The sequence below is a fragment of the Tetranychus urticae genome, chromosome 3 (assembly GCF_039701765.1).
Source record: "Tetranychus urticae isolate SD_2017Ah chromosome 3, NJAU_TeUrti_SD_1.0, whole genome shotgun sequence".
Taxonomy (NCBI): Eukaryota; Metazoa; Arthropoda; class Arachnida; order Trombidiformes; family Tetranychidae; genus Tetranychus; species Tetranychus urticae.
Genome location: NC_142960.1, coordinates 13438202 through 13465232, shown reverse-complemented (window position 1 = coordinate 13465232; position 27031 = coordinate 13438202). Strand labels below are relative to the sequence as shown.

Genomic DNA, 27031 nt, shown 5'->3' with positions numbered 1-27031 from the left:
TCACTCGTTGAGACATGGCAAACCAATGGAATCTTGCAACAAGATTAGAGGAAAAAGAAAAAGTCTGGATAAGATGAAGAAGGATGTATAACTCTTTCAACACTCGTGTTAGCATCATCTTGGCAACTCTGAGAAACGTACGCTGCAAGGTCATTGATGTCATTGGAAGAGAAGATAAATGAAAGAAATACCGAGAACTCAAGTCGTCTCTCTCCTCTTTATCATCATCGTCGTCAAGCAAGGAACAGGAGATGAAGAAGAAGAAGAAGACTGAATTTATTTTCAAACTGCATGTTCAGGTTATGATGATAATGATACTGTTGGAAAGAGAGGGAAGAGGAGTGAAGAGAGAGAGAGAGTGGTTAAAGAGGATGAAGATGGAGTGAGAAATGAAAAGGGAAACGCAAAAATTGTAACAAAGATGCAAACCTAGTTTCAATGAAAGCAACCTTGAATTGGAATGAATGTAAGAAGAAATGAATTAAAATGAAACAGAATTAAATTAATGGTTAACTTTAAATGCAAAACATGGCAGACATTACCCTATCCCTTTACAATTTATTGTTGACAATGAGAAACTGATTAATTGTTGAAACATTATAATGAAGTAACTCACAGTTAACAAAGTTATTATTAACTTGAATGTGTTTTATGTTTTTTTTGAAACATGTTTTGGCAATTTTCAAATGCTACTTTTTTGTGAAGCACAAAAAAAGGCCAAATTAAAACAAAATTAATGTAAATTTAGTCTCAAAGTGAAGCAAAAAATACCTATTCAAGGTTTGTTGTGAGGTTAACTTTTGTCACCAACTGAAAATTTTATCTGTTAATTGGTAAACTTGAAGCATCTGATTACACTTTGATTTACTCAATTATGCAAATGAATAAGGCAAAAGTGAATACTGAAGATGGCAAAATCAATATTTCCAATTGATTAAACTGTCTTTAAATTTTGAATGAATTGAAGGAAATCCCATTGAATGTTGACTTGTAAGGTAAGTGATCTTGATGTTGAATGTGATTATCTAGTTAACTGTAGCATTTTGATTGAGCAATTGGTTAAGCAATTTGTTTGATGGCCATTAAATCCATAGTAAAGAAGGAAATTTTGTTCATGTGATTTAATCAACTTGTAACTAGTTAACATTTTCAATGACGATAACTGTTGGTTGATTGTTAATCATGATAGGAGGATGATGATGATAATGAAATGATGGTTTATTGTGCAATCTAAAAATGTTTCACTTATTAACCAAGTTGAAACAATCAAACACACCTTATCTTTAACATGAAACATTGAGAATCAGTAACAGCAGTAAAAATAAAGGATATCATCATCATGCAATCAGTTTGTTAATCATCTTGAAATGAACGACTCTTGATCGACTCCTTCAACTAATTAAACTTGAATCTTTAACCCACAAAAAAACAAGCCGCAATCAAATCAACACAATTTTTTATCTTCTATTTTTGGAGCAACAAATCAAACAATTAACTCAAATTGTCATTACACATGTTATTATGGTTATTGTACATTGTAACATCATCTTTGTATACCAACCATCATAATGGTTGTTGCGCTTTGAAAAGGTTGGTTTGACTTGAAATGTGAATATCTCATGTTGTGATTCAGTTAATTACTGATCTTTTTTTTTGCTGTTCAACCCATTACAGATTCAATATTCATTTGATAAATTTTTTGTCTTTTTTTGCTCTTTCCTTGAGAATCAAGTTTGATAAATGGTTTCAACTCTGTAAACCCTTGCAGCCAACGTTGGTTTGGCAATGTTTCAAAAGTGAATAGTTTTTCAACTTTTTCCTTCATCTGTATTTATAATCAATCTGTGATTCAATCAGAATGTGAATTTACAATTGCAATTTATTGATTATCAGTCTACCTTTTTTTGAGTTTTCATTTTTTTCTTCTTTTTCTTTCTCATTTGCTTTTTAACAAGATTTAAGTTTCTCCTTTTTTTCCTTCTTCATTTGCTGTATCTCAACATTTTTCAGCTTATCTTAACCCTTTTCTGTCCAACCTCTTTTTTTTCATCATCATCTTTAGCTTTATCCTCATTATCATCATCATTATCATCATTGAGTATTTTGAAAGCAAAAGAAGAAGAAAAAAAAATCAAATCAAATCAACTTGGGAGTTGCTTGAAATTTAAAACTCTCCTTTACCCTTTACTTTGAGTTGATTCACAATGATTTATAAAACAAAATTACGTTTATCATGTATTTTATTGCCAACCAAGGAAACATTGAGTGAAATAAACTTGAAAAGAAAGATGAAGATGAAGAGGATGATGATTATGATGATGATTAAAAAAAATAAAAACCATGTATGTAATCCTTTCACGTTTCCAGCAATTAAGAGTTGGCATATAAATGGCAATTCAACATCTTCTTGGTTGATATTTTTTCTTAGGTTTTTCTTACCTTCTCCTTAGCCATTTAATATGAGCAGGTCAGTAAAGAGATGATAATTTTTGAAGATGAAGATGATTATGAGGATGAGATTTAAAGACTAAGAAAGCAACAAGTTACAAGTTGAAGATGAAAAAGGCAGGAGTTGAAAAGATGTTCAGGAAATCTTTTATGGCCTGCAAAAGAGTTGAACGGTTGAAATAACTTTCCAAATTGATTGCTTCAAAGTTAAATAAGATGAACATTTTTCAAGTTAACTCCAAGTCTAACCAAAATTGGTGTTCACTGTAAGAGTGGGAGAAGACCAACAATGAACATTTGCCTCCTTCTGTCCCACCACCGACACTCTCATCTTGATGTTCATCTCGTTCCTCTGGTTATCCTCTCATCGCCAGTCGCCCCCGTCATCGTCAATCCCATTGATTCACTTTCTCATCGCAATGTCAAAGTGTTAACAGCAATTTGCATAAGATTAAACTGCAATCAATCTAACAACGTTTGAAATGCATTTTTTAACGAGGTTTTTAGCCCTGCAACTTCATCTACAAGGTCATCGAAAGTAAACCCAAAAGTTAGCAACCATTTGGATAAGAAGAGTTAAGACTAAAGAGTTATCTTCATCATCATCATCATCATCTTTTTATTCCTGTTCTAGCTTTTTTTTAAGTTACAGCTTCTGTTGCTGCTTCTGGATCTGTTTGTTGTCTGTTTGTTGAAAGTTGATTATTTTACACACGCAATAAATTGTTGCAGCAGTTGCTGATTTGTATTGTCTATTGTCTTCAACTGTAATAATCACAATCATAACAATATTAATAGTTTACAACACTGCATGTTACACCCTTTAACCTCTCACTGTTGATTGCTTCAATAGCAATTGATCTCAATGTTGTTTAAATCTTTGTTTTTTTCTTGCTTCTGAAGCTTCAATATTTTTGCCACAATTTTTTAACCCATTTTTCATTTACATTTTCACAATCAATTCATCTATCAGCGACCACAATCAGAATGGATTATCCAGAAAATTAATCAAAAGTCAACATTTCAAGTTAAAAGACAATTTTGATTCGTCTTTTTGCCTTCTTTCAATTAAATCTGTTCTGCTCATTAAATTATTAGTGCTAAATTGTTATATTCAATTGTACAAGTTAACTATTAATAGTTGGCAATAAGAAATTGTTTTCCCTGAAAAAGAAAAGAGTTTATAATTTTTCCTTTTCCTGATTTTCATCCAATTCATGAGACTTCAATATACTCATTTTGATATATATATTTATATTAATCTGTATTATTATGGTTAGTTAGTCAATATGTGAGTTATTGAGGGCAAAAAATTGTCTTCAATTTCTTGGTGTTTCCCTGGATACCAATTTAAGGTTAAAGTGTATGTTGGGTCCAAAAAAAGTATGAAATAAATTGTTGTTGATGAACATCAATTGAAAGTCATGGGAAGGTTAACAGTGAAATAAATAACAAATTTAAGATAAGTAAATAACTTTAGATTGACATAGATTTGGTTTCCCCTTTTCTTGTGATTTATCATAAAAAGTGGACCAGAGACACAAAACTGGACTTGAATTTCATCTGCTATTATAATATTATCATTGTTATTATTATTCATAGACATTATTATAACCATCAAGTGAGTCAAATAATATTACTATTAAGATTTACTATTGATATTTATATGTATAAATATCCCAATAGAGCTGGGATAAGTTGAGACTGACCCAAAATAACCCATTTTTATGTTTGCTTCAAGACAAAAGCTAAACATTGAACCTTCCCATGTAACATGATGATTGACCTTTTCTTTGTTTTTATTCACTTTCATTCCTCATCATCTTCATCATTATCATCCTTAATGCCTTATTTAGTATCGTAAACACTTGTAGCCTCATCTTTGAACCAAAAAAACGCATCTTCTTCATCACCAAAAATTCTCATCTTCTTTTCACTCTTTATTCATGTCTTATTATGATTATTATAAGAGATGAGTGAGAAAAGTAATAATCTTAATTTACAATCAATTAATGTCACTGAACATCCTGTGGTTAAGAGTTGGCTTGTGAAAAGTGTTGCTCTTGTGAACATTATTTCATATTGAATAGTTTATATATATTCAGGGTGAGCATTCATTTTAAATAAACTACAGTCTTTTCTTGAATTTTGTGTGAACCTTTTTCACCATCATTTTATCTTCCCTATCATCATCATTATCATTATTTTAACTTCTTTACTCAAGGTTGGATTGGTAAAAGTTTGGAGAAACCAATATTTGTCTAAACCTTTATTCACAAAATATATATTTTTTACCATTATGTTGTTATTATTTACTTTTTTTCTTCTTCTTTTGCTTGCACGTCCGCTTCACGTATGATAATAATAATGAATATCTATAATTTAAGTAAATATTATTGGAAATAATTGTAGTATTATACCACAATATACAATTATTTACAGGCTAACCAAACGCTGATCGTTGTGTGATTGAAAAAACAGGGAGATATAATCCAATGACATATAACACCGTATAACTCCTCTGGTATGTTACACTCAACTTTATCTAAAAAAGGTTCAAGTGACAATCAACAGCTTCTGTTTTTCACTTCTTCCATTGTCTAACATGGTTTCATCTTTTGTTGAAATCCTTCTTGAAATCCTTCTGAACTCCATTTGGAAACTTCTGGCTTAGTCAAGATTGAAAGTGAAACTTTTCAAGAAATTAGTTGCTGTAGGAAATAATAATCACAAAAATAGTAAGCAATAATCATTAATATTCAATGTTGGATGATAATTTTAACAAACGGAAAATTGATTTTCAAATTCATTTATACTCTTCAATCATATGATTCAACGGTTTTTGTCACTCGCTATTGTTTCTTTATTGAACGTTAGATGGCAATCATGCAAAATTAACACTTTTTTCCCAATCATTTATCAACAAAATAATATTTTAAAGTGAATATTGAAAGATGATTAATTGAATCTGTTTTATGTTTAACCATTAATTTACTGGACCCAATGGAGTACCCGTCCAATGTCAATACAACCGAGTGCCAGTCAATTTCCTTGTTGGTGTGATTTCAGTGAACAGTTGCATATCACTGTTAATCAAGACAACTAATGTACAATCATTAAGTTAACCAGTGAAGAAGAAATGGTTGGAATGAGAGAAAGGTGAGAGTTGAGATGATAATGATGATGGTGATACAAAATATTTGAATAGTTGAGACTGTGTTGACAAAATGATTGGGAAAAATAGTGAATCTTAAAGTGGCGTTGATCATTATTATAATTATCTTAATGATTATCAGAGTTTGATGGGTTGATTTGGACATTTGTTAATCAATATCAAGCCTGTTTCCAAGGGTTGCCAACATTAACAGAGTTTGCTGTGTGAAACTTAATTTAATGGTATAATTAAATCCATTTTGTTATCCTTTTCTTGTGGAAACATTTACCAAGAAAAAAAAGCTTTTCCAATGAAAATCCTGTTTTTATATCATCATGAAAGCTCCTTTCAATTGAATTGGTTAACAGGTTGAAATGAGTTCTTTACCTTTTTTTATCATTTCTATTGACACTTTTTTTCTTCTCCTTCCATTAACATTGAATTTAAATTGTCTGGAAACTGAATATAAATCTGATAAATACATCAGTATATTAGTTACTTTGGACGTCTTTTTTTCACCATTTTCTGTGTCTTAAACAAACTTCACATTTCATGTAATTTCAACCCTTTTATGCATCTCTAACCATTTTCATTTAGAGTTTAACTGAATCAAGCAAAAAGGTTAACAAGAAAGTCTCTGATTAATTAAAGTCTAAGACATTAAACATTCAAATAAAGTGACAAGTTGAATGTTGAACTGATTTGTGTGTTTGTACATTTGTGTATATTTCAACCTCAAATTAGTTCCCAATCATTTAACAATTTAGCAGAATCAGATTGAACATAAATCGTCGTTTTTTCTTGTCCTTTTCACATTATCTTGTTATACTGTTGTATAGTGAAGTTAACATTGAATTAATGATCGCTAAACAATTGTTGATTCACTTGAATTGGTCAATCAACAGTCAGTTGATTGACAAAGAGATTGAATGATTGAGAATCAGATTGGATTATATTTAAATGAAGTGATTGAGTGAAAATGATATTTTGTTGTTGATATTTCATTGGAAGAGGAAAAGGTAATCACATAATGAATTAATATCTAATTTCATCAATTGTCTCATGATAATTGAAACCATGTTAAACAGTTACTGTTTCAATTTACGTTTAACCTTATGCCTTGAATTATAATATAACATGACTTAATCAACTTAAAGCTTTTACTCAACACAAAATTCATACATTTTGTTCACTCTCTTGATCATTTGGTTGGTATTAACGTGTGGATGTAACACGCAATTATCATCTCAACAATAATAATCTTATCATTAAATTTAAATACATTTAGATACAACTTAGCGCAATGTTAAGTAGAAACTAAATTAAGGTGAAAAACTCACAAGGAAAACAATTCGGAGTTCACTTTTGATCAATACATTGAACACATCATTGACAATGTTATCAATATTTAATTTTAAATTGTGATTTACAATTATAGTTGACAACATTGAAACTCTGTTCTCGACTTATTTCATGGATTTTGATTTTAAAAAACAAATCCATGATCAAGAATTTTAACCTTCCAAGTTGGCAAGATTAAAAATGAGCTGAAATCACTTTAAAGACGCCCAAAATATCTTCCACTTCCTATGCAGATGAAACCCTCGACAGATTTTCATAACTCAACTCTATTCATGATACCATTGTCATTCAAATCTGGATTAGGTGTTACGTTCACCTCGCTTGTAAGAAAAATGCTTCTTCTTGTTATTCGAAACTCAATGCAACTTTGATTTTCTGAACAAAGTTGATTATACTCTTGAAATGAGTTGTTTCCATGATTATATCGGCCAGTCTTTCTTTGTTCTCATTTTCTGATTAAGAATTCATCTAAATCAAATTAAGTTGATTATCCTTTTTATGATGCTCATATGTTGATTAGTTTCAAGTTTTATTACAATTAGAGAAGTGTAAATTGCACTTGAATCGTCTGTAACATTACTTTAGATCAGTGTTCATCTTGATGATGCTTTTATGATTTTCATTTTTTCTTCCTTTTCTTCAAAGTCGCTTCCATTAACAGGCTTTTCATCTTTTCTTGTCCTTTTTGATAAAATTCATCAGCCTTTCTTTAGATCACAATTTACCTTGAAGCACGTAATATTCAATTAAGTATCGACAATTGACCTGTAAAATGTCAAACAAAAAAACAATTAGCTTAAATAACATTTGTTAAGGTCACTTCTTTTAAACAGATCAATGAAACCAAATTTAAAAATCTGTAACAATTTACTTCCAGACTTAAATCAACTTTCACCTAGAATTTATCTGGCAAATTAAGCTGAATAAGAAACTGTGATTCAAATTAGAATAAGAAAATGAAATGTAATTCAGTTTCACTCAAAAAGCGCATAAAAAATACATACCTTTTGTTTTGTTGATGGGCTGTTTGATTGATTTAATTAACTACAATTTACAGCTTAGGTGGGGCTTAAGATGTGAATTATTTAAACAAATAAATAAATCACTCAGAATTCTGGTCAAATGTTGATTGAAATTAATTTGATTATTTATTACTTTTGCACTTTGATATTACTTGCTGCCTTATATCAAGTTTTAGTTTAATTACAGCTTCTCTTACATATAAACTTCTTAATTCATTTGTAATTCACTGTAATTCAATGTTAAAACTTTGAGTTCATCTATTCTATCATTTTAAATGAAAAGATTACTGCTATTTTTGTCCAACAATTTGCTAGGGTAAACCCAGTTGTCGATTAACACAACTTAATTAACAGCAGACTTATCTTGTTCAAAGTGTTCAACGTTTCAACTGATAAGTTGAAAATCATTGGGTCAGGCTAGGAAACTTGATGATAACTGATATTAAAAGAGACTTTTTCTCACACTTTTACTTCAGTCCAATACTATTATCATGAAGTAAATAGTGTTTGTTGTAAAAGTGTTTCCCCTTGAAAAAAAGGGCAAAAGGCTGCCAGAATTTTTGGATGAAAAAAAAGTGAGGAAAGGGATGATCGTGATGATTAAAAGAGGAGGTGAAAAGAAGCAAGAAAGAAGCACTTTGAAAGAGAAGATTGCTGTTAATGATAATGTTTGATGATAATAGTGACGATGAGATTGTAAATTTGAATGTAGCAGTTAAATCAAGGTAATTATTGACTTTAATCCGATGGCAGACAAGGATAAAAATCATTATTTTGTATCAGCCTTTTGAAAACTTTTCCATGGATTTTTGTTTTATCGTGAAATCCAAATTATGGTAACTTGCTTGCTCCAACCATAAGCTTGCCCTGTAAGAGAGGTTGGAAATAAGAAGAAAAAAAGAGTTAAATTTTAAGTAAAAAAAGAGTAAAAATAAATGAAGTTTATGATCATTATTGAAACTATGTCATCACCCCTTGATATCAAGTTACATCTTTTTACCATCTTTTTTTCACTTTGAAGAAAGCAGAAAAAGATCTGAGCAATTCACTTTTGATAATAATGATAGTTATGCTAAACATAATAGTAATCATAGTAATGTCTCTTAACCTGAAAGTATTTATCAAACAGTAAAGAAACTCATCCGATCAGTTGAATCACATGAGAGTTGAAGTCCTTGAAGTAAACCATTAACTCTCCCATAAACCCTTTGGTTTCTTTTCAATTTAATAAACCAATAAACTGATCATCTCTTTTTTTGGGTGTAAATCTTTTAGTTTACTCCTTCACGTTCCAAGGCTTGTTTTTCACTTGCTTGTCTGCAGCTCTTGCAGGTAGACTCATTTAAAACATTGATAAATCTAACATAAAAAGAGAGAGAAAAAAAAGAGTTAAAAAAGAGTTGAAAGTAAAAACCAAATATGAAAAGCTCAATGAAAGAAATAACATCTAGACAATTTACGCTTTCCGTTTATCAATGGTGTTGATCAGATAGTTTCAAATTCGAGGTCTTTCCTTTGAGGGAAAATTTTGCCAGCAAATAAAAACAATTTCAATTATTAATTGAAAACAATGTTACAAAACAATAAAAGAAACATTTTAAGCTTCAACGAACATCGAAACAACGTGCTATTGATAGACAATGGAAAGACAATAATTTCAGATTCAGATTTTGATTTCACCTGTTGACACTGAAATTTCATCGACTAGATAAAAACATAAACGCACATTGAAAAGCTTGAACATCATTGAACCGTAATTTATCCGTAATTTGTTTCTTTATCAACCAATACTTCAACCATCGCAGCTACATCAAGTGAAAATGTGTTGGTAAAATGAAACTGTTAACTGTTCGTCTAGAAGCATGTAAGATGATCAGATGTTTCCATTAACTTTGTTCACATAGCTTTTCATACATTTCAGCCATTTGTCTCTTAGGCTGGAAAGGGGGCGACCTTGCTGTTAGATAAAAGGATTGAAAAGGATTAATGATTAGCCTAGGCAACAAGTATAACAAAAGCTCACCTTCATTATTTGATCCATACCAAAAGATGTAACAATTAAAAGCACTATTAAAGGAAACAGTAGAAGAGGTAAACAATTGTTGATTCAGTTGACAATAATTGAACAAATAATCACCATTGTCCTTCATTGTCTTCATCCTATGGTGTTAACAGGACATAAAAACCAAACATGTTTACTATTTGTTTTTTTCCTGGACTTGAAATTCATTTCTATTGTAATTAATTGCTTACCAAATGACATCTCCTTAACGGTTTGATTAATTCCTTAACGGTCATCTTAACAGCCTCAAAGGTTCACTTAATTGTCACGGTAATAGGTTTGAATTAATGAATTAATTGTTAGTTTAACCATATCAACAAGTTAACACATCAAACTGACTGTCTGTTTGCCTTTAACCCATCGTTTGGTAACATTGCAACATCGCCTGTTTCCGAGCCATTATAAGGCGCGCCATATTTAATTCACCCTAAAACCATTTTTAACCAAACTATTAAACTAACCAATTAACATCATTATTAGTAACAATTATTAATATTAGTCTATTATAATAATTTAATCTCATTGGTACATTGAAGCAGAAATAACTGTGGATAAATATTTGAATATCGAGGTAAAAACAAAAGAGAGTCAAGAAACAAAAAAAAATAGATGATCCATTAAAGGTAACATCAATGTTTATCATTAACAAACAGTTATTATTGATTACAAGGTTAAATGAGTTTAAATTGCGTGTTGAAGACATTTCTTGGATAAAATAATTGTCCATAATGATGATTAACTTAATTAAAGGTGAGATGGAAGCAAAGACAATAGATTTAAAGTTGTTTGATTGATTGCATTTAATTAAAACCGATACACAACTGTGTTGATCAAATTTGCTTTTTGATCAAAACCTTTACAACCTTTAATCTACCAAAAGTAATAAGAATCATATTTTTAATGAATTAATCTCAAGTTGATTGAACTTGTTGCTCTTTGATATTAGATTTAATATCAATCCAGAGACAATTATATTACTTAAAGGATTGATTAGCAAGATTAATTGTGAACATAGCAATTGCATTACATTTTTTGTATTATCTTAAATCACTCGATTAAGTGTTAATCATTTTAAATATTGAATTAACATGGCAAGACATTTGATTACAACTGGGAATCCCTATTAAGGTCAAGAAAAGTTAATCTCATTAATTACATACAAGCTTGATATATGAGTTGATGAAATGTGTTTTAATGATTATCTTTCAATTATTATTGTTATTAGTTTGATGAACTCGCATATTAACAGTTGAAAAAGGTAGAGTTACAATTAGACAGCATCAAAAGCCATTATTTTTAATTGTAAAGGCAGGTTAACAACATTGAACTTGATTTAAGTGTTGAATACAAAACTGTTTAACAAGACTTTGATTATAATAATTTAACCAAACGGAATAATAATTTGCTAAATTGTTTCCGTAAAAAATATCATTTTAACAAATTGTAAATCAAAATCATCTTTCACTCAATTACAACCAATAACCAGTAAAAAATGTTAATCAAAGTATTAGATTGATTGGAAATGTTTGGTGAATCATTTAGAAACGGAAAAAATTATCCAACATTTTCAATTTGATCATGAATTTTGATGGATTGGAAAAATGATTAAACCAATTAAATTAGATGCGATTAAAGGGTTGATTAGCGTCATTTGGTTCAACAGTTGAGATTGAAAATGGTTGAAGAGTCTTTAAGAGACAAGGAAAAAATGCTTTGATTATAATGATTTTTCATGAGCTTCATAATTGAAGATATAAGTGTAAGAGTGCAATTTACGTCTAACAGGGCGATAATTTGCTCCTCTGCATTCAGAACTTTTCATTAAATCAGAATTTATCATCATTATCAAGAGATTCTGCAAACATTTTAAGCTTTCATCTTCATCTTTTCACCTAATTACATTCAATTGGGATGCTAAGACAGACGAAGAAGAAGAAGAAGAAAAAACAATTTAAATTAACAGGTTAATATGCATAGTCGATTGATTGTAAGAATGGATTCAAATGCTGTTTAAGGGCATCACAGAGAGACTTGATGATAATATTAAATAAGGTTAAGATGATGATGAAGATGATAAAGACTTAAACATACGTTAATAATAATCAGTTGTAATAATTTGGAGGCCTTCAGAGTTGCTATCAACTTTGTATTTAAACCTTCAACTGAATTTATGAACCTTGTAAAGACTGGAAATGGTGAACACTCATTTAAATCACTTTGATTGTTGTCATTAGCTTTTTTGTTTAATGTTCAACTTTTCAATTGTTCAACCATAACTAAGTATATGATAATGTGATGAACAAATTGATTAGTTTGATTTACAGGCTTTTAACAACAATCAATGTTCCTTGGGTAAAAATTTTGTCCGTCTTTGCGTTCAACCAGCGTTTACACCTTTATCTGATTTGAATTTTGGTAAATTGTCTAATTGAGACAATTTAAGATTAAAAGTTGAAGCCAGCTTTAAATTGGCTTCAGGTTAAGATAAGTTGCTTTTAAATTAGGGTTAAATCATTTTGTCAACAATGTAATTCATTGTTTGAAATCAACAGACCAAATACATAAAGCACATAAATCAAGTTACTTGGCTTTAATCACTCAACAGTCAATGTTTGAATTTAAATCTAGTCATTTAACAGAATCGTTTTTGATTGTAATAATATTGTCATTTGTTGTTGTTACAAATAGTTACATATTTTTCAACAATTTAACAATTGTTGATATCAATTTTAACTGTGGGTTCACTTTGCCTTGGGACAAGGTAAATTGCTTTCAGAACAATAATTAACTAGCAATTTGAAAATGAATGTTATTATGGTTAGTTGGTTGAAATTAATGGGTTCAATTGAAACAATTAAACAACAATCAAACTTTGTTTCAAAGATGATCTTTAAATGGTTTCAGAAAATTTGATTGTTTAAAGCAAAGAAGAAGATGATGAATAAATGAATTTTATATTGTAAAATTGGTAAATTTTAATGAAGTTACGGTAAAATGATTATTATTAATGTGTGTGTCTTTGTGTGTTTATTATCAACATTAAATTGTATTTATCACGTTATTCAATCAATTGTTAGGTCCAAAAGGGTTGTCACAATGATTAAAATATATTTTATTTTCATATTCATTTATATTTTATTTTTTTTATATTGTCTCTTCTCTGTTCAATGTTTGCTTCTCATGCAAATCACAATTAAAGACACGCAATAAGCAATACATTTGAATACATTATCAGATAATCTTAACCCTTCTCACCCTTAACGTCTTTACATATTATTTTATTATAAATGATGAGAAATGATTGTTTTCAATATTGTTACGAGTTAAGGAGAAGGTAGAAAGCAAAGAAACATGAACAAAGAAATGATTAACCAGAAAATGTTAACCCTGTTCTTTGTTTTGTTTATGAAGCTCCTTTGGTTAATTATGATTCGCGATTATTGATTGTTCCTAATGATTGTTGGTTAATCATGTTTTAATGCTTTAATTGTAAGACTGTAATCTTAAATTAGGATCAAACAATTAACTAGTAACAAGGCAACAACAACAATCAAAGGCCTGACCCTGTTAGGCCTGACACTTTAGGTTCATGCTTTTCCTATGTTTACTGGTTTACCGGTTAAACCAGCGACTCTTTTCAATCCATTGATTAAAACCTAATAATGACAGTTTTTTTCTGCTTCTTTCATTGCTATCATAATCAACAAGGTAATCATGGTGATTAAAAAAAGGGTTTCACTGTGGTTAATTACATTAAGAAAGGAAAAATTGGATTTGGTTAATGTGTGTGTGTGAGTGTTTAAAACCATCTCAAGATGAGATAAAAACATTGGGGTTAACAATGGTAAAAGGGTTAGATAGGTTTGTTAAATGTAATAGGATGATGATGAAGATGATAAGGTTAAACATAAATCAATACAAGATTAACCTGTTCAACTTAATTACAAGATATGATTAACTCGACTGATCAGTGATCACAAATTGATTAACAAAAATATGTATGTGGTTGGCCAAGTGTGGGTTACACAGCTTGTGTATTGTGTGTAGGATTGGGTTATTAAATGAAAGAAATAACTTTCCAACTTGATTTTTCTGGTTACTTGGAGTTACACTCAAATATTTGTATAATATTAGCATCACCAGTTGATAATAATAATCATAATTGTCACTTGACTGTCCACACACAATCAAAATAAAATAAAAACACACCTTAATCCAAATATAAAAGTAAGGAAAGGATAAGATGAACATGAACAAGACTTTACGATAAAAAACATTTGATTATTCCTGTGATTAGATTATTTCCGCATTTTTAAATCCACAAATATGATTAACAAATAGTAAATGACAGCAATTGATTAGATTAAATTGACGTCAATATTATACAATTACACTTTTTTGATTATCAATCAAATGCAATAAGCTTTAAGACATAAACAAAAACAAAACAAACTCTTACGTTACCCTTAACCAGAAACGAGCCAAATCAAGTAGCGGTTTTTTCAAACCAACCAAATCATAACCAGAAATTGTACTTTTTATGGAACAAGAAGAAAATAAATTGTAATTTTGTTTAATTGCAATTTAAACATTCCATCAATGAAGGTCTTGTCTGAATAAATCCTTGAACAAACCTTGAAAATTTTCAGACTCAATGGTCAAGGAGACTGGAAGCGTTGTTGGACAAGCAATGTTTTATTGATACTTAATTATTTAGTCGATTGCAGTATTATTCAACTCTTTTGTCCTTTAATTGTCGTACAATTAGCTAAATGAAAATTGTGTCTTTCAGTGTTTTAATTTAACATTTTATGCCAACTTTTATGGCTAAACTTTAATGGCCTTTTTGTTGAAATTAAACAAGAAACTTTAATGTATTATCATGAAATGGAAACCTTTCAATGTTTTCCCAATTAATTGCAATTCATTTTTACCTCCCTGATTATTAGTTATATTGTAATATCTGAATTGTATTGAACTGGGAGTTGAATTGTTGATGCTGCATTTCAATTAGTATAAAAAGGATAACTAGATGAAAACTTATGGGATTCAGGATCGTAAACATTCAAACTAATTGACATTAAATTGTCTCGCCATTTGTCCAATAATTAACTATTCAATCAATGAATGGTAAGCAATTGAAAGGATAAACAAGACAATAAATGGAAATCATTTTTGGGTTCAATCACAATAAACGATTGATTAAGGTTGAAAATCATTCAGACTAAACATGAAAGTAGTGAAGACATTTTTCATCAATTTCAACCTTTTTTTCTCGTTTAATAACATTTCTAATTACATTATATAGTTATGATTTGCTGACAATTAATCGCAACAATATTTAACTTTAGTGATTAACATTTAACTAAACCGAGGGTCTGATAGGGAAAAGATGCAAACAAATGTAATTTTGTTGAGTATTAAACTCTTGAAAATGATGTTACTGCTTTTTAGCTAAACCTTAAGCTTAAGCTACATTTTACTAGTTTGTTGAGTTAATTCAATCAATTGATTAAAGTCTCTGCTTGATGTCTAACAGTTTAATAGTAATGGTAATGATGATGATGATGATGATGATCAGAAGAAGCAACAGTTAAACAAAAAAGTACTTGAAAATGTTGTCATTGTTAATCCTACTTTGCCATTTCAATTCATAATCAGCAATCTTTACCCATTTTAAAGATGAAAAAACATGAATCTTGGGCTTAACGTGAATAATTTGCCAGCAAAAACACACATTTTTAATATAATTTTGCCATTCATTTGTTTCGCATTTATGCCAATCAATCCTTTTTGGATTTAAAATGATCATAGATTAGGGTAATTTTTTCACCACTCAATGTTCAGTTTTCTGGTTGAAAAGGTAACTTTAACATTATATTTGACCATTTGTAGTGTTAATTGTGATAATAGATCAAGGTTTAGCTTTAGGTTTTGATCTGGATTTGATTTAAGGTGTAAAAGATGATGCTATTTGAAGACGAGTTAATGTAATCAATACATTTCTGGTCAGTCTGTTATTTGAAATACATTTTTTCATCTCACTCTAAATCATTTTTTGGTTGTGGATTCAGTGAAATTGGAAATGTATTTATTACTTTAATAATTGGGTAATAAGTTTAGCTTCTGATGGTGTTAAAGGTTAATCGTAATCACCTCTTTTTGTATATTCATTAATTTAGTTTCTTGACCTGATATTGTCTAGCATTGTGAGGTCATCATTTGAAGATTGTCTGTTGCCTTATAATGCTCACAATTGGATAGGGAAAATGTTGTGAAGTTGATTGTTTGTCTGGTTAAATTGTTAGACAAATATTGGAATAATGTCAAAAAGCATGGAACAGTAATCATGTAACTAACTATTCATCTGTAAAAACGTTGCAATCAACCAGATCGTAAGACTTGAAATAAATGGAGGAAACAGTTTTTTTTTATTTTGTTAAAAACAAAGAGTTACCATTCACCCATTATTACCATAGAAACTGATGATATATGATATTTGGATAAGGCAAAAAGATGGTGAAGAAAGGATAAAGAAAACAATAATCACAAAGAGTTAAGATGATAAAGATGATTATGAAGATGGTGGAGATGATGAAGAAAAATATGAAGTAAAAGATGCAATAAAGATGAAGTTATGATGGTAGAGTTGAAGTTAAAATGAACCAGGCCTGAAATAAACAACAAAAAAAGAGGGTGTTGAGGGTCATTTTAACTGTTTGACCTTAAACAACAATAATAAAAAATCTCCTCTTTTTATTCATTACATTTCCATGATGAGTTGTATCTTTGGTTAAACTGGCAACTTGAAAAATAATAATTGTAATCATAATTTAACAAGAGATTGTAATTAATGTCGTTGGCTTTTTTGAGTTATTTTACCAGACAAACATCGATATGGTTAAGAAGCGAAAAATTTGTTAGTGAAAATAGCCTTATTTGTAAGTTAACTCAGCCGTTATTTTCAGCTAATATTTTTTAATGATTTAACGCTCTTAATATTAATATGTTCATCTTTACTATTTTGCTTTTTTTAATTTTCAATTGTATTTAATCTTATTAATTACTGTTCACAAGAGATTTAACAATTAACTTACTGTCTATTCATTAATTTGTTGACACTATTAAATTGATTGTTTCACCGTCCATTCCTATCAACACAAGTCAAGCCGTTAACTCAACATTATTTCAACTCCTCCACAACAAACTATACCACATCTATTAACATAAACCTGTTGATTTAATTTGTTCAACTCAATAGTATTTGCTATCGTTATTAATTTTATTTGATAACCTTTTCAAGTCATCAGTTAAATTAGTGGAAACAATAATGTTAATAAGTCTCTTTTTGATTTATACATGTGAGCAGCGGATAAAGACTATAATGTGCTTTATGCTAACAATGGCTGCGTAACCCTTTTCAATCAGGTATGGGAAGACCATTTGAAAAAATAATCAATATTTAAATTTTATAATGTTTATAGTCAGCTAAACATTAATTTACTATTCAAAAGACTCTCTAAATTATTTTAATCACTTTATTTTGTCTCAAATAAATTGTTGCACTTGTGCTTCTAATTTATCTAATGACCTCTTCATTTCTCTTCATTTCTCTTCATTTATTCTCTTTTTTTTCTCCCATTTTTCATTCACTAGTTATCCTTTTTGTGTGCTTTTCTGCTTTCACATCAACCTCTGTTAAACCCTTTTGGAACAATTAAACATTATGGATAAAATTGGTTTCAAGTGTGCAGCTTATTTTCATTATTATTACTTTACCATATAAAAAAAGGGAAACCAAACACAGAGACAAACCAAATGCAGGCGAATGACACAAAAAAAGACTTTAAAATGGACAAAACGATATAAAATTAACTCACTAAATCAAGTTTGTTAATAATTTAATCAATTAACTTGACACCAGACAAATAGAGAAAGTTCACTCTCTGCTGTTTGTTTTGTATCATTCAACTTAATGGGTTAAAACAATATCAAAGGCAAAGTAATCCAGGAATACACGAACATACGGATGGATCTGCATTTTGTTGAATCTAGTATTTCCAATCAATGAAACAGTTTTTAAATTAATTGATTGGCTGATCATTGTAACAAACCTGATTGTAAACTTGTTGATTGCAATTGAACACACGCACAGTCAAGACACATGTTGCCATTTGTTGATTTATCAACCAGCAACATGCCTTCACTGGTTCCAAAGCTTAAAGTTAATCTTTCCAAATCATAATTCATAACAATCATTTCATATTGATTTGATTCTTCAACGATTATCAACAATCAAACCATCAATTAGTCGACAACAAGTGAAGCCAATAATCAAAAATGAAACTTATCACATTCATCAGGAAATAATTGCTTGAATAATCTAGATGCAACTGATGAGAAATGACGATATGAATGATGCAAATTAAATCATGTAAATTGAGTCAAAATTAAGGCTTAAAATTTGCCTAATTTTGATTATAAACCATAACAATCTTACAATGAACAATAAGCAAGCATTGAAACAATACGGACAATCAAGTAAATTGTATATAAATAGAGTTAAATGTAACATGAATGGGCAACTATTTTCATTACCTTGTTATAAAATCTGGTAAAAATGAATGTTTTTGCTTCTCATTTACAATCAATCATTTCAATTGAACAATTGAGATTGGTTTCAACAAAATAAAGGTTTTTAATTTAGTTAAAAACTGACGATTGATTTGTAATGAAGAGTATAATAAACTCCCAGATTAATTGGGAGTTTCATTACAATCCACTTTTCATCCAAGAGTTTCATTCAACACTCAAATGATGAACCTTGTTTACAGGTTATATCAATAAGATGAAGATGATGAAGATGAAGATAGAGAAGATAATAAAGTTAGAATGGTTATAATATAGATTCGTAAGGTTAGAGTTGAATTCAGATCTATATTCAGTTTCAACTCACAATCTGATCATGTTGCTCTCATAATAATATACACTGTTGTATGCTAATTATCATCAACTAGAAACTTGTTTTGTCTCTTTTTTTGTCAACTTGTTTCCAGGTAAAGGATTTGAACCTTTTTTTGGTTTACCTTTTCACTAAACATTTTTGTTGACAAACAAACCAAAACAAGCAAGATTGATCAATGCAACAATTAAGACAAGACTATCAATTATATATTAAATTTTTGGTCATTTTTAAGCATCAAAAATGTTCATTATTTATTCATTGGTTTAAAATGATATTCAAACATTTTCCAGGATTATGAATATCATGTTGATTAATATGGTTAATCAATCTAACATTTGACTTGTCCTTGTCAACATTAAGCTTTAACAAAAAGCTCAATCACTATCAATGTTAGGCTCTTGAATATCTTACCATACATGAGTTGCCTTTAAATAGCATTTTGTCTTGTGTTAATTGTTAATTGTCATCACAATTGTGATTATGATTGAACACCATTTTCTTGTATATTATTATGTTAATCAGTTAATCTGTTGAAAAATGGTTGACATTATAAAGAAACGTTTAATTCACTTGTTGGACGTTACATTACAATTTTTGCTTGTGTTGATATTTTCATGAGTTAATTGTTACCTTATTAATTTAAATTGATGCCTGTGAATACCAATCAATAAAGTTAATTGCTGTGTTAACCCTTGTACCAAACAAGTTTAACTGGTTTCCTAATTAATTGCAACTGAATCAAGTTACATAAAGGTCTAATCAGCTGCACTTTAATTTGATTAACATCAAGATAATCATTTACTGTTCATTTTTAACTGTTATGAATATCTTTAAAAATTACAGTTTTTTGTTTCAATCAATTGTAATTACAATTGTGATTAATGACAATTTTCCCAATTTTCATGAAACGTCTAAATTTTTCTCATTTCATATTTGATTGTTGCCATTGTCATCTTTTTATTGATTGTTGGTTAATTATGAAAATGCTTTCAAGTCTTACTAAATTAATCGTTCAATTTAATATCTTTTTGCTTTCTTCTCAATCTATAGATTTTAATATAGCTTGAAATTGCGGTCCATTTTTTTTCCTTGATACAATTCAATTACATTTTCATGCTTTCTATTGTAATTTTAAATTGTTATTGTATTCCTCTTTAAATTGGTTCAACTTTCAAACTTTGTCACTTTGTTGTTGATTTTTTCCTCAATTGAACAACCTTAAGAAAACGGGAAAATTGCTATTTACTAGGCTTGAGGTTGTACAGTATATCGTTTTAAACCGTGAAACCATCATTGCAACTGTGCTCATACAATCCTTTAAATAATGAACTAAATTGTCCATTACATTTGTGTTTACGCTTGAATTTGAAAATATTGCTTTTCTTCCAATAAGATTGAGTTCAATCAACGGAGTGATTATTGTTGATCAACATAAACCAATTAACAAATTTGTGTTAACATTGTCTTGATTACAGTGATTAGGTTATGAAATTTCCCTTGACTTTGCTTCACCAATGAAAATTGAAATCTTTGAGTTTCTTTTAATTTTGCCTTTTCTTTTCTTCCATTCCATAGATTCTGATGCAAAATCTGGTAATTTTAGGTTCACTGGAACTCAGGGAGATCTTATGGCGTATGCAGCCGAGTACAGAGACTATCTTAAACGTGTTCTTGACCTGAAGCTAGCTCATCCTGAAAGAAAAATGGAGAAATTATTAAATTCAATTCTCTATTTGTTGCTTCAAAATAATAATTTTGATGACCAAGTATTGAAAATGAAACTTTCAGCAGGTAAGTGAAAATGGATACAGTGATCAACCTATTATCAAGTGACTGCCAATCTTAACATTACAGAGCAAAAATGAAATTGATTTCATGATACTTGGGGTTGATTAATTAACTGCAAAATTCTTGATTCGTTTTGTTGTTATTTTGCGTTTCTCCTCTTGTTTGCCAAGTTTCTTAGATTTTCAGATTCTACAGATGTGTCCATATATTTCATTTTATCTTGATAATCATCTTCATCTGTGCAACCTTTCCTGAGCATCCTTCCAATCCATGTCCGGATCTTTTAGATTTACAGACCATATTAATGGCCTTTCCACTGTTTTTCATTCTAATCAGAATGACAAATGCAAATAGTAATGAGTGAAGACACAAAATAAGATTAAATTGTTAGATATGGATAATGAATGTTTCAAGTGAATTTTTTACCTTTTTTTCCTTTTTCTTTTTCTTTTTACCTTTACTTCATTTCATAAATTCTTGCCAAGTTAACCTTTTAAATCATTTTGTTTTACTGTTTCTTTAATGTTACGAATTATTGACTGCCAACTGATGATATTCATGAGGTCATCAACTGTTCATTATTATTCTCAAATATCATCACCAATTATTTAAAAATTAAACTGCAAGAAAAGAGACAACAGAAAATTAGCTTTAAAATGAGTAATTTGAAGCGTTTAGCAAAGACATTTGAGCTTACCTTGTTGAAAGGGTTTCTTCATCTGCTGATAACGCAATTAAGGATCATCTTCACCTTGATTACTCAGTATCACAATCGTCAATTTAGTTTCTCGGAACAATCAAGAAATACTGAAAAAATCGCATCAAGACTAATAATGAAAATTGATTGTCATCCATTCATTTTTGCTCTGTATTTGAAAATTTAAATTCTAACTCTTAATTCCTATTCTCTTCCAATCTACAGCTAAAGCAACTATTGAAAATATTAGGAATCGTAATAATTTTGGATTAAATAATTTCCTGGGCGAATCTAATGAAAAGGAATCTTCAAGTTCACCTTTAAATGAGCGATTAAAATTAGACCGACCTAGACATTTATCATCTTCAACAGTCTCATCCTCGACAATACCTTCTCTAAATGCCAGTCCAAACACAGTTATAATACCAACCAATTTACCAACCGGCTTGGGAACTGTGGCAACACGAGTCAGCTCATCTTCCTCTGGTTCCTCCTCTGCTTCAGCTTCCCCATTCTCAGCTTCAACGGTAGCCCCTAATGTCGGATCCACGGTCGCTTGTCAATCTTTACTGTCACTAGCAGGAACCGAATATCCAATTTCACCTGTAACAACACTTCCTCAGCCAACCATATTTTCATCCTCACTTTTTTGTCCCAGTTACTATGGTTCATTGGCAGGTAGTTCACTGTCAGCATATCAAACAACCGTTAGTCGTCCAGGTTTCATTCAAAATTATGAGAAAGAATCTTTTCACCAACATCAACACCAGCATCAGCACCAGCACCAGCATCAACACCATCACCTTCATCTTCACAATAACAACAACAACAACAACAGTTCAACTAGTGGTAATATGAATAATAGCAATGTTCCAAGTAGTAATAGAAATAGCAGCTTAAACATTCACATAACTGGAACCAGCAACTCTACCAACAATTACCATCTTAATCACCAATATCATCAACATACGACGTCTTTTTATTCCTTCCTCGGATCCAATTCGGGTGCAATTAATCTCAGTAAAAAATGAACAACTTGCTGCTTTATCTGCGTAAATTTTCCTTCTTTTTTGGCTTTTCTCTTTTGCTCTTTTTGATTATCTCCTTTCACCTTTCAAAAAAAGCACCTAGACAAAGTCTTGATCTTCATCATCTTCTTCATCCCAATTCTTTACCATTGCTTTCTCATCTGCTGAAACGGATACGCACGACATCAACAGTGATGAAAATAATAATGATGGTTATAATTCACCAAAAATACTTGGAAAAAATTTGCAAGAAAAAAAGGTTACCTGGATGGAATCTGCAAACAAGTTGAAAGGCAACAAAAAAGTTAATTATTCAATTATATAAATATAAAAAAAAGACCAAGTCAATGACTATAAAAAAACTCTTTTTAAAAAAAAGCAACCTAACGACCTTACCTTTACGAAGCTCACAGTTTCGATCATAATGATTTTGATCTTTGTTCGTTCATTTTATTCAATTAATCATTTTTTCTCCTCTTCTTTTTGTCAACAACAGCAACATTCAACATTTAATAGCATTAAAATGCATCCAAAAAAAAGTTTATCCATTTCAGCGTGGAACAAAAAGCTAAAAATTTTCAAAAAAATGCAAAAAATACAATGGTTAAAACTAATTATTAAGGATAAAAAATTGAGAGAGCTCAGCTCTTAATGTACAAAATTATATGTTTTTGTCTTCATCTCTTTTACCTGAAAATTTATGTCAATTGAACAATTTTTTCCTGTGGAGTATGGTCTTCTTAATCATGGTTCTAAACCAATTTTTATCAATATTATAAGAATGATTCGTATTCCCTCTAAACTACTCTAATCGCCATCTCTTTCATACCTGTCAATTTAAATTGTCCTCCTTTCTTTATTTCCAAAACTCTTCTCCATATCTTCACCAATGTCTTCTTCTTGTCCGTTTTTTGTCAATGTTGACATCCATTTTTAATGTTTAGCAAAAAAAATCTAAATGAAAATGTCTTTAGGGTTTCCCGAAATTTGATGCACATATTATAATAATAACAGAAACAACCAATTCTTGATCCAACCAATCCAATCTGACACAACTGCAATAAACAAAGCAAATTTAAATTAATTGATGTTAACAAAATAATTAATTAATTGAATAACAAAAAAGTGTTTGTAATCTTTCCCTTTTGCTATTAGTGAAATAAAAGGCGAGGCAAAAGATTGCCTCTCAAAACTGAACAAAATATGAGTTAATAAAACAAATTGTACTTAAATTGAAATTATTTTTCTCGTTTTTTCTCAAAAATATTTACCATTTGTGGATTCTTACAGTTGGTTTGACCCAATTTCATCTCCAATGGAACACATTAAACATATCTTTCATGCAACCATTTAGCTGAATTACGTTTGTCCGTATTACTCACATCACCATGCTTTTTATCCATTGCTTTGTTTTCTTTGTTCTTTCATCAGATGACATTCAAGATATATTTTAGGGCCTCAAAGGTTCGCCATAAATATTGATAAAGTTAAATTAGACAATGTTCATTGAACTACTTACAGAACTACAAAAGATGCAGAGACGATCGAGTCCAGAAAAACGTATAAATCTCCATCGGTTCCAGAGCACAAAGTTAAACGGATTTTCTTGTGTAAAAGATGCTTGTATAGTGTATTATCCATGGATTCAAGTCATATTTTCAGCTGGAAAAATTAAATCAGGGTAAATCAGCTAGCCATCAAATGTAATTTGAGTGATATTCGTAAATTTTATAATTAGAACGTTCTTAAATGCTGAATTTCCGCAAGAAAATACACATGTCCGCGTCAATTATTCATTCATCATATGTGTAAAGCAAAAATGGTGGAAAAGAAGATTAATCAAGTATTTTGTGATGATGATTAACTTCAATAAAACAAACCAAGCACAAAAACTTAAAACATATGTTCCTCTCTCTCTTTCAACCTTCGCCACTAGGGCTTTTTCAATATAACTTAATGCATTACAAATGTATCTTTCCAATCAAAAGCAGGTAACCCTAGCGGTAAATGTAAACGCGAAATATTGTACTTTTAACTACGCTTATTTTACCCATGATATTTATATGTTTATTATGATTATTTTTTATACTGAATTTAACTAAACCATTTGTACCCTGACATCTCTATGTCCCATGGGAGACATATATACTCCGAACTTTTCTCTAACATTATCAATAAAGTTTGACTTCAACTTTCAACTTTGCCTCTTCAATCCCTTGTGCTGCCCTCTCTCCTTCTTACTCTTCACTCGAAACCGAGAGGTTTTAGAATAGTAAGATCCCTCCCCTTTCTCTCTTACTTTTCACTTTTGGTTCATCTCCATAGAAAAGTAAGTTAAATCTTCCTCTTTTGACTGTTAACAGTTGTGAACGGTCACATTTGGCGCAGTCGACAGGATCTCTTCTCCTGTTTTTCATCAGACGTATCTCTTGTCTCCATCTATCAGCCGACTTTTCCAGCCTAATTGTCCTTTGGTGGAACAGAACCCCCCTAAAACCAGTTTGCCGACCCAGCTTCCTCCGTTCTTTGATAACTCCTCAAGTTCAAGCTGTTGAAACTCCCGCTGGTCCTTCTGCTCCATCTAGTGGTCTAATTTAACCTGGTAACATTTAACTTTAGCCGAGAACAAAATGGCATATGATCATATGGATACTAACCTCTCTGATCAAATATCCACAGATCCAGATGCCCAAAGAGACAACCTCGACTCGAACCCAATCACAAATCCAAATCAACCAACCCATCCACCCTTGGGTAACCAACCAAATGGTCGTCTACCAACATTAATCCGTAATCCATACCTCCCGCCTACACCAGCAGTTCGATTCCAAGACCAAAATAGGAACCGTTTATCCACTACATCACAACTAGACACGACTATCGACCAACCAACGCAGTACATAACCTTACCACAGAAGAAGGTTCTCAAATGTTATACTGGCGAACCATCTGGCATCCGCATCCAAGCTTGGTTAGTCCTGTACGAAAGACATATCAACACCAACGATCCATACACCCTTATCAGAGACTTAGTCTACAGCCTAGACAAAGAAGCTCTAAGTTGGTACGCCGAGGAAATCGCATCTGAAGAGCATGTTGATTGGAACGCTGTCAAATCTTTAATGATCACTCGCTTCGGTTCTGAATTTAAGGACCCACTTCTCGAAGCTCAACGTATCCGTCTTGAGCGTACAGAGACAGTGACTGAGTATTATCGCCGCAAGATAAAACTCCTTCGTGAAGCAAAATTGGCTGAACATCAAGTCATCTCTCAACTAACTTCTGGTTTACCCTTTGCTTGGACTCTCCATATGAGTTCTGGACGCCCTCGTACACTCTCTGATTGGCTCGAAATAGCCACTGAAACCGAAATGCGTTACAAACAAAAGGAAAAATTCCTAACAAAGCAACAACCAAAGAAACCCGCTGCTAAAACATTGGTCGCCGCACCTCCACATAACAATAGCCGCCCTCGTCAATCTGCTGAACGCCGTCCTCCAGTCTGTAGGTACTGTGAAAGACTTGGTAAAAAGGAAAACCATTGGCATCGTGAATGTCCTAATCGTTCTCAAACCAGTCAACCTCGACCATCGACCCACACTGCCGAGGAAGAACTCCATCCAGATGACCACGGAGACGTATGTTTCGCTAAAAACATATCTCCAATACTGAAATTCATCGATATCCCGCTAACAATCGAAGGTATTTCCGTCGAAGCCTTCATTGACACCGGTAGTACAATCAGCATTATGAGTCTAAAGACATGTAAACGACTCAACCTTCCTATCAACAATAAACAACAGATAACCATCAACCAGTTAGAAGGTTCAACCAAGAGTGTTGGATACACTCTCGCCTCAACTACCATCCACAAAACAACCAAGACGATCAAGTACCACATAATCTCCAACTTCCGCTATCCAATCTTAATCGGTCTCAACACCAGTATCGAATTCGGTCTTCACCTTAACCTAGAAGATAAGACTGTCAGCATTCGATCTCCAGAGACTCAAGAATTAGTAACCCTGTTAGGAGAAACACATGAGAAAGATCAACTTGCCGCTCTCATCGAAAAACATAAATCTGCCTTCGCCCAAAATGAAACAGACATTGGCCGCATCACCGTTGCCAAACATCGGATTACCACTATTAACCATCCTCCAATTCAACTTAGGGCCTATCGTCGTCCTCAAGCCGAACTTGATGAAATAAGTCGTCAAGTCAAGGAATACAAAGAAAAAGGATTGGTTCGTGATAGTGAAAGTCCTTGGGCCTTCCCAGTCACATGTGTACCAAAGAAAGATGGTGGTACACGACTCTGCATAGATTTCCGTCGTCTCAATGCCCTCACCATAGATGACAAGATGCCGCTGCCACGGATCAATGATGTCATTGATCGTCTTCAAGGTAGTAAGTACTTCTCGACACTTGACGTCAAATGGGGATATTGGCATATTGAGATGGACCCAGAAAGCATCGAGAAAACTGCTTTCGTAACTCATGAA

At 31.0% G+C, this 27031-nt stretch overlaps 1 protein-coding gene and 3 long non-coding RNA genes across 8 annotated transcripts in view; 1 reads left to right on the top strand and 3 right to left on the bottom strand.

Annotated features, from left to right (window-relative positions):
- Positions 1-23610, top strand: part of LOC107364123 (uncharacterized) — a 40025-nt gene extending 16415 nt beyond the window's left edge. The window contains exons 2-3 of the mRNA XM_015931442.3: positions 20589-20804; positions 21724-23610. Of these exons, the coding sequence (XP_015786928.3) occupies positions 20589-20804; positions 21724-22529 (1022 nt within the window). The 3' untranslated portion in view covers positions 22530-23610. The remainder of the gene's footprint in view (positions 1-20588; positions 20805-21723) is intronic.
- Positions 7386-10603, bottom strand: LOC107364125 (uncharacterized). Of its 3 annotated transcripts, none has more exons than XR_016199966.1 (6): positions 10240-10584; positions 10010-10053; positions 9713-9943; positions 9095-9345; positions 7969-8853; positions 7386-7729 (listed from the first exon to the last, which is right to left on the bottom strand). It is a non-coding gene; the product is annotated as an uncharacterized LOC107364125 (long non-coding RNA). The 3 variants fall into 3 exon arrangements; XR_001569069.3 differs by having other exon boundaries at positions 10124-10583; XR_016199965.1 differs by lacking the exon at positions 7386-7729 and adding an exon at positions 10124-10146 and having other exon boundaries at positions 7986-8853; positions 10240-10603.
- Positions 19555-21987, bottom strand: LOC149093407 (uncharacterized). Of its 3 annotated transcripts, none has more exons than XR_016199969.1 (5): positions 21847-21987; positions 21499-21608; positions 21228-21421; positions 20833-21129; positions 19555-20705 (listed from the first exon to the last, which is right to left on the bottom strand). It is a non-coding gene; the product is annotated as an uncharacterized LOC149093407 (long non-coding RNA). The 3 variants fall into 3 exon arrangements; XR_016199968.1 differs by having other exon boundaries at positions 20896-21129; XR_016199970.1 differs by having other exon boundaries at positions 20915-21129.
- Positions 22908-24198, bottom strand: LOC149093406 (uncharacterized). Its single transcript, XR_016199967.1, has 4 exons — positions 24046-24198; positions 23798-23947; positions 23217-23581; positions 22908-23094 (listed from the first exon to the last, which is right to left on the bottom strand). It is a non-coding gene; the product is annotated as an uncharacterized LOC149093406 (long non-coding RNA).
- Positions 24199-27031: the final 2833 nt, after the last annotated feature.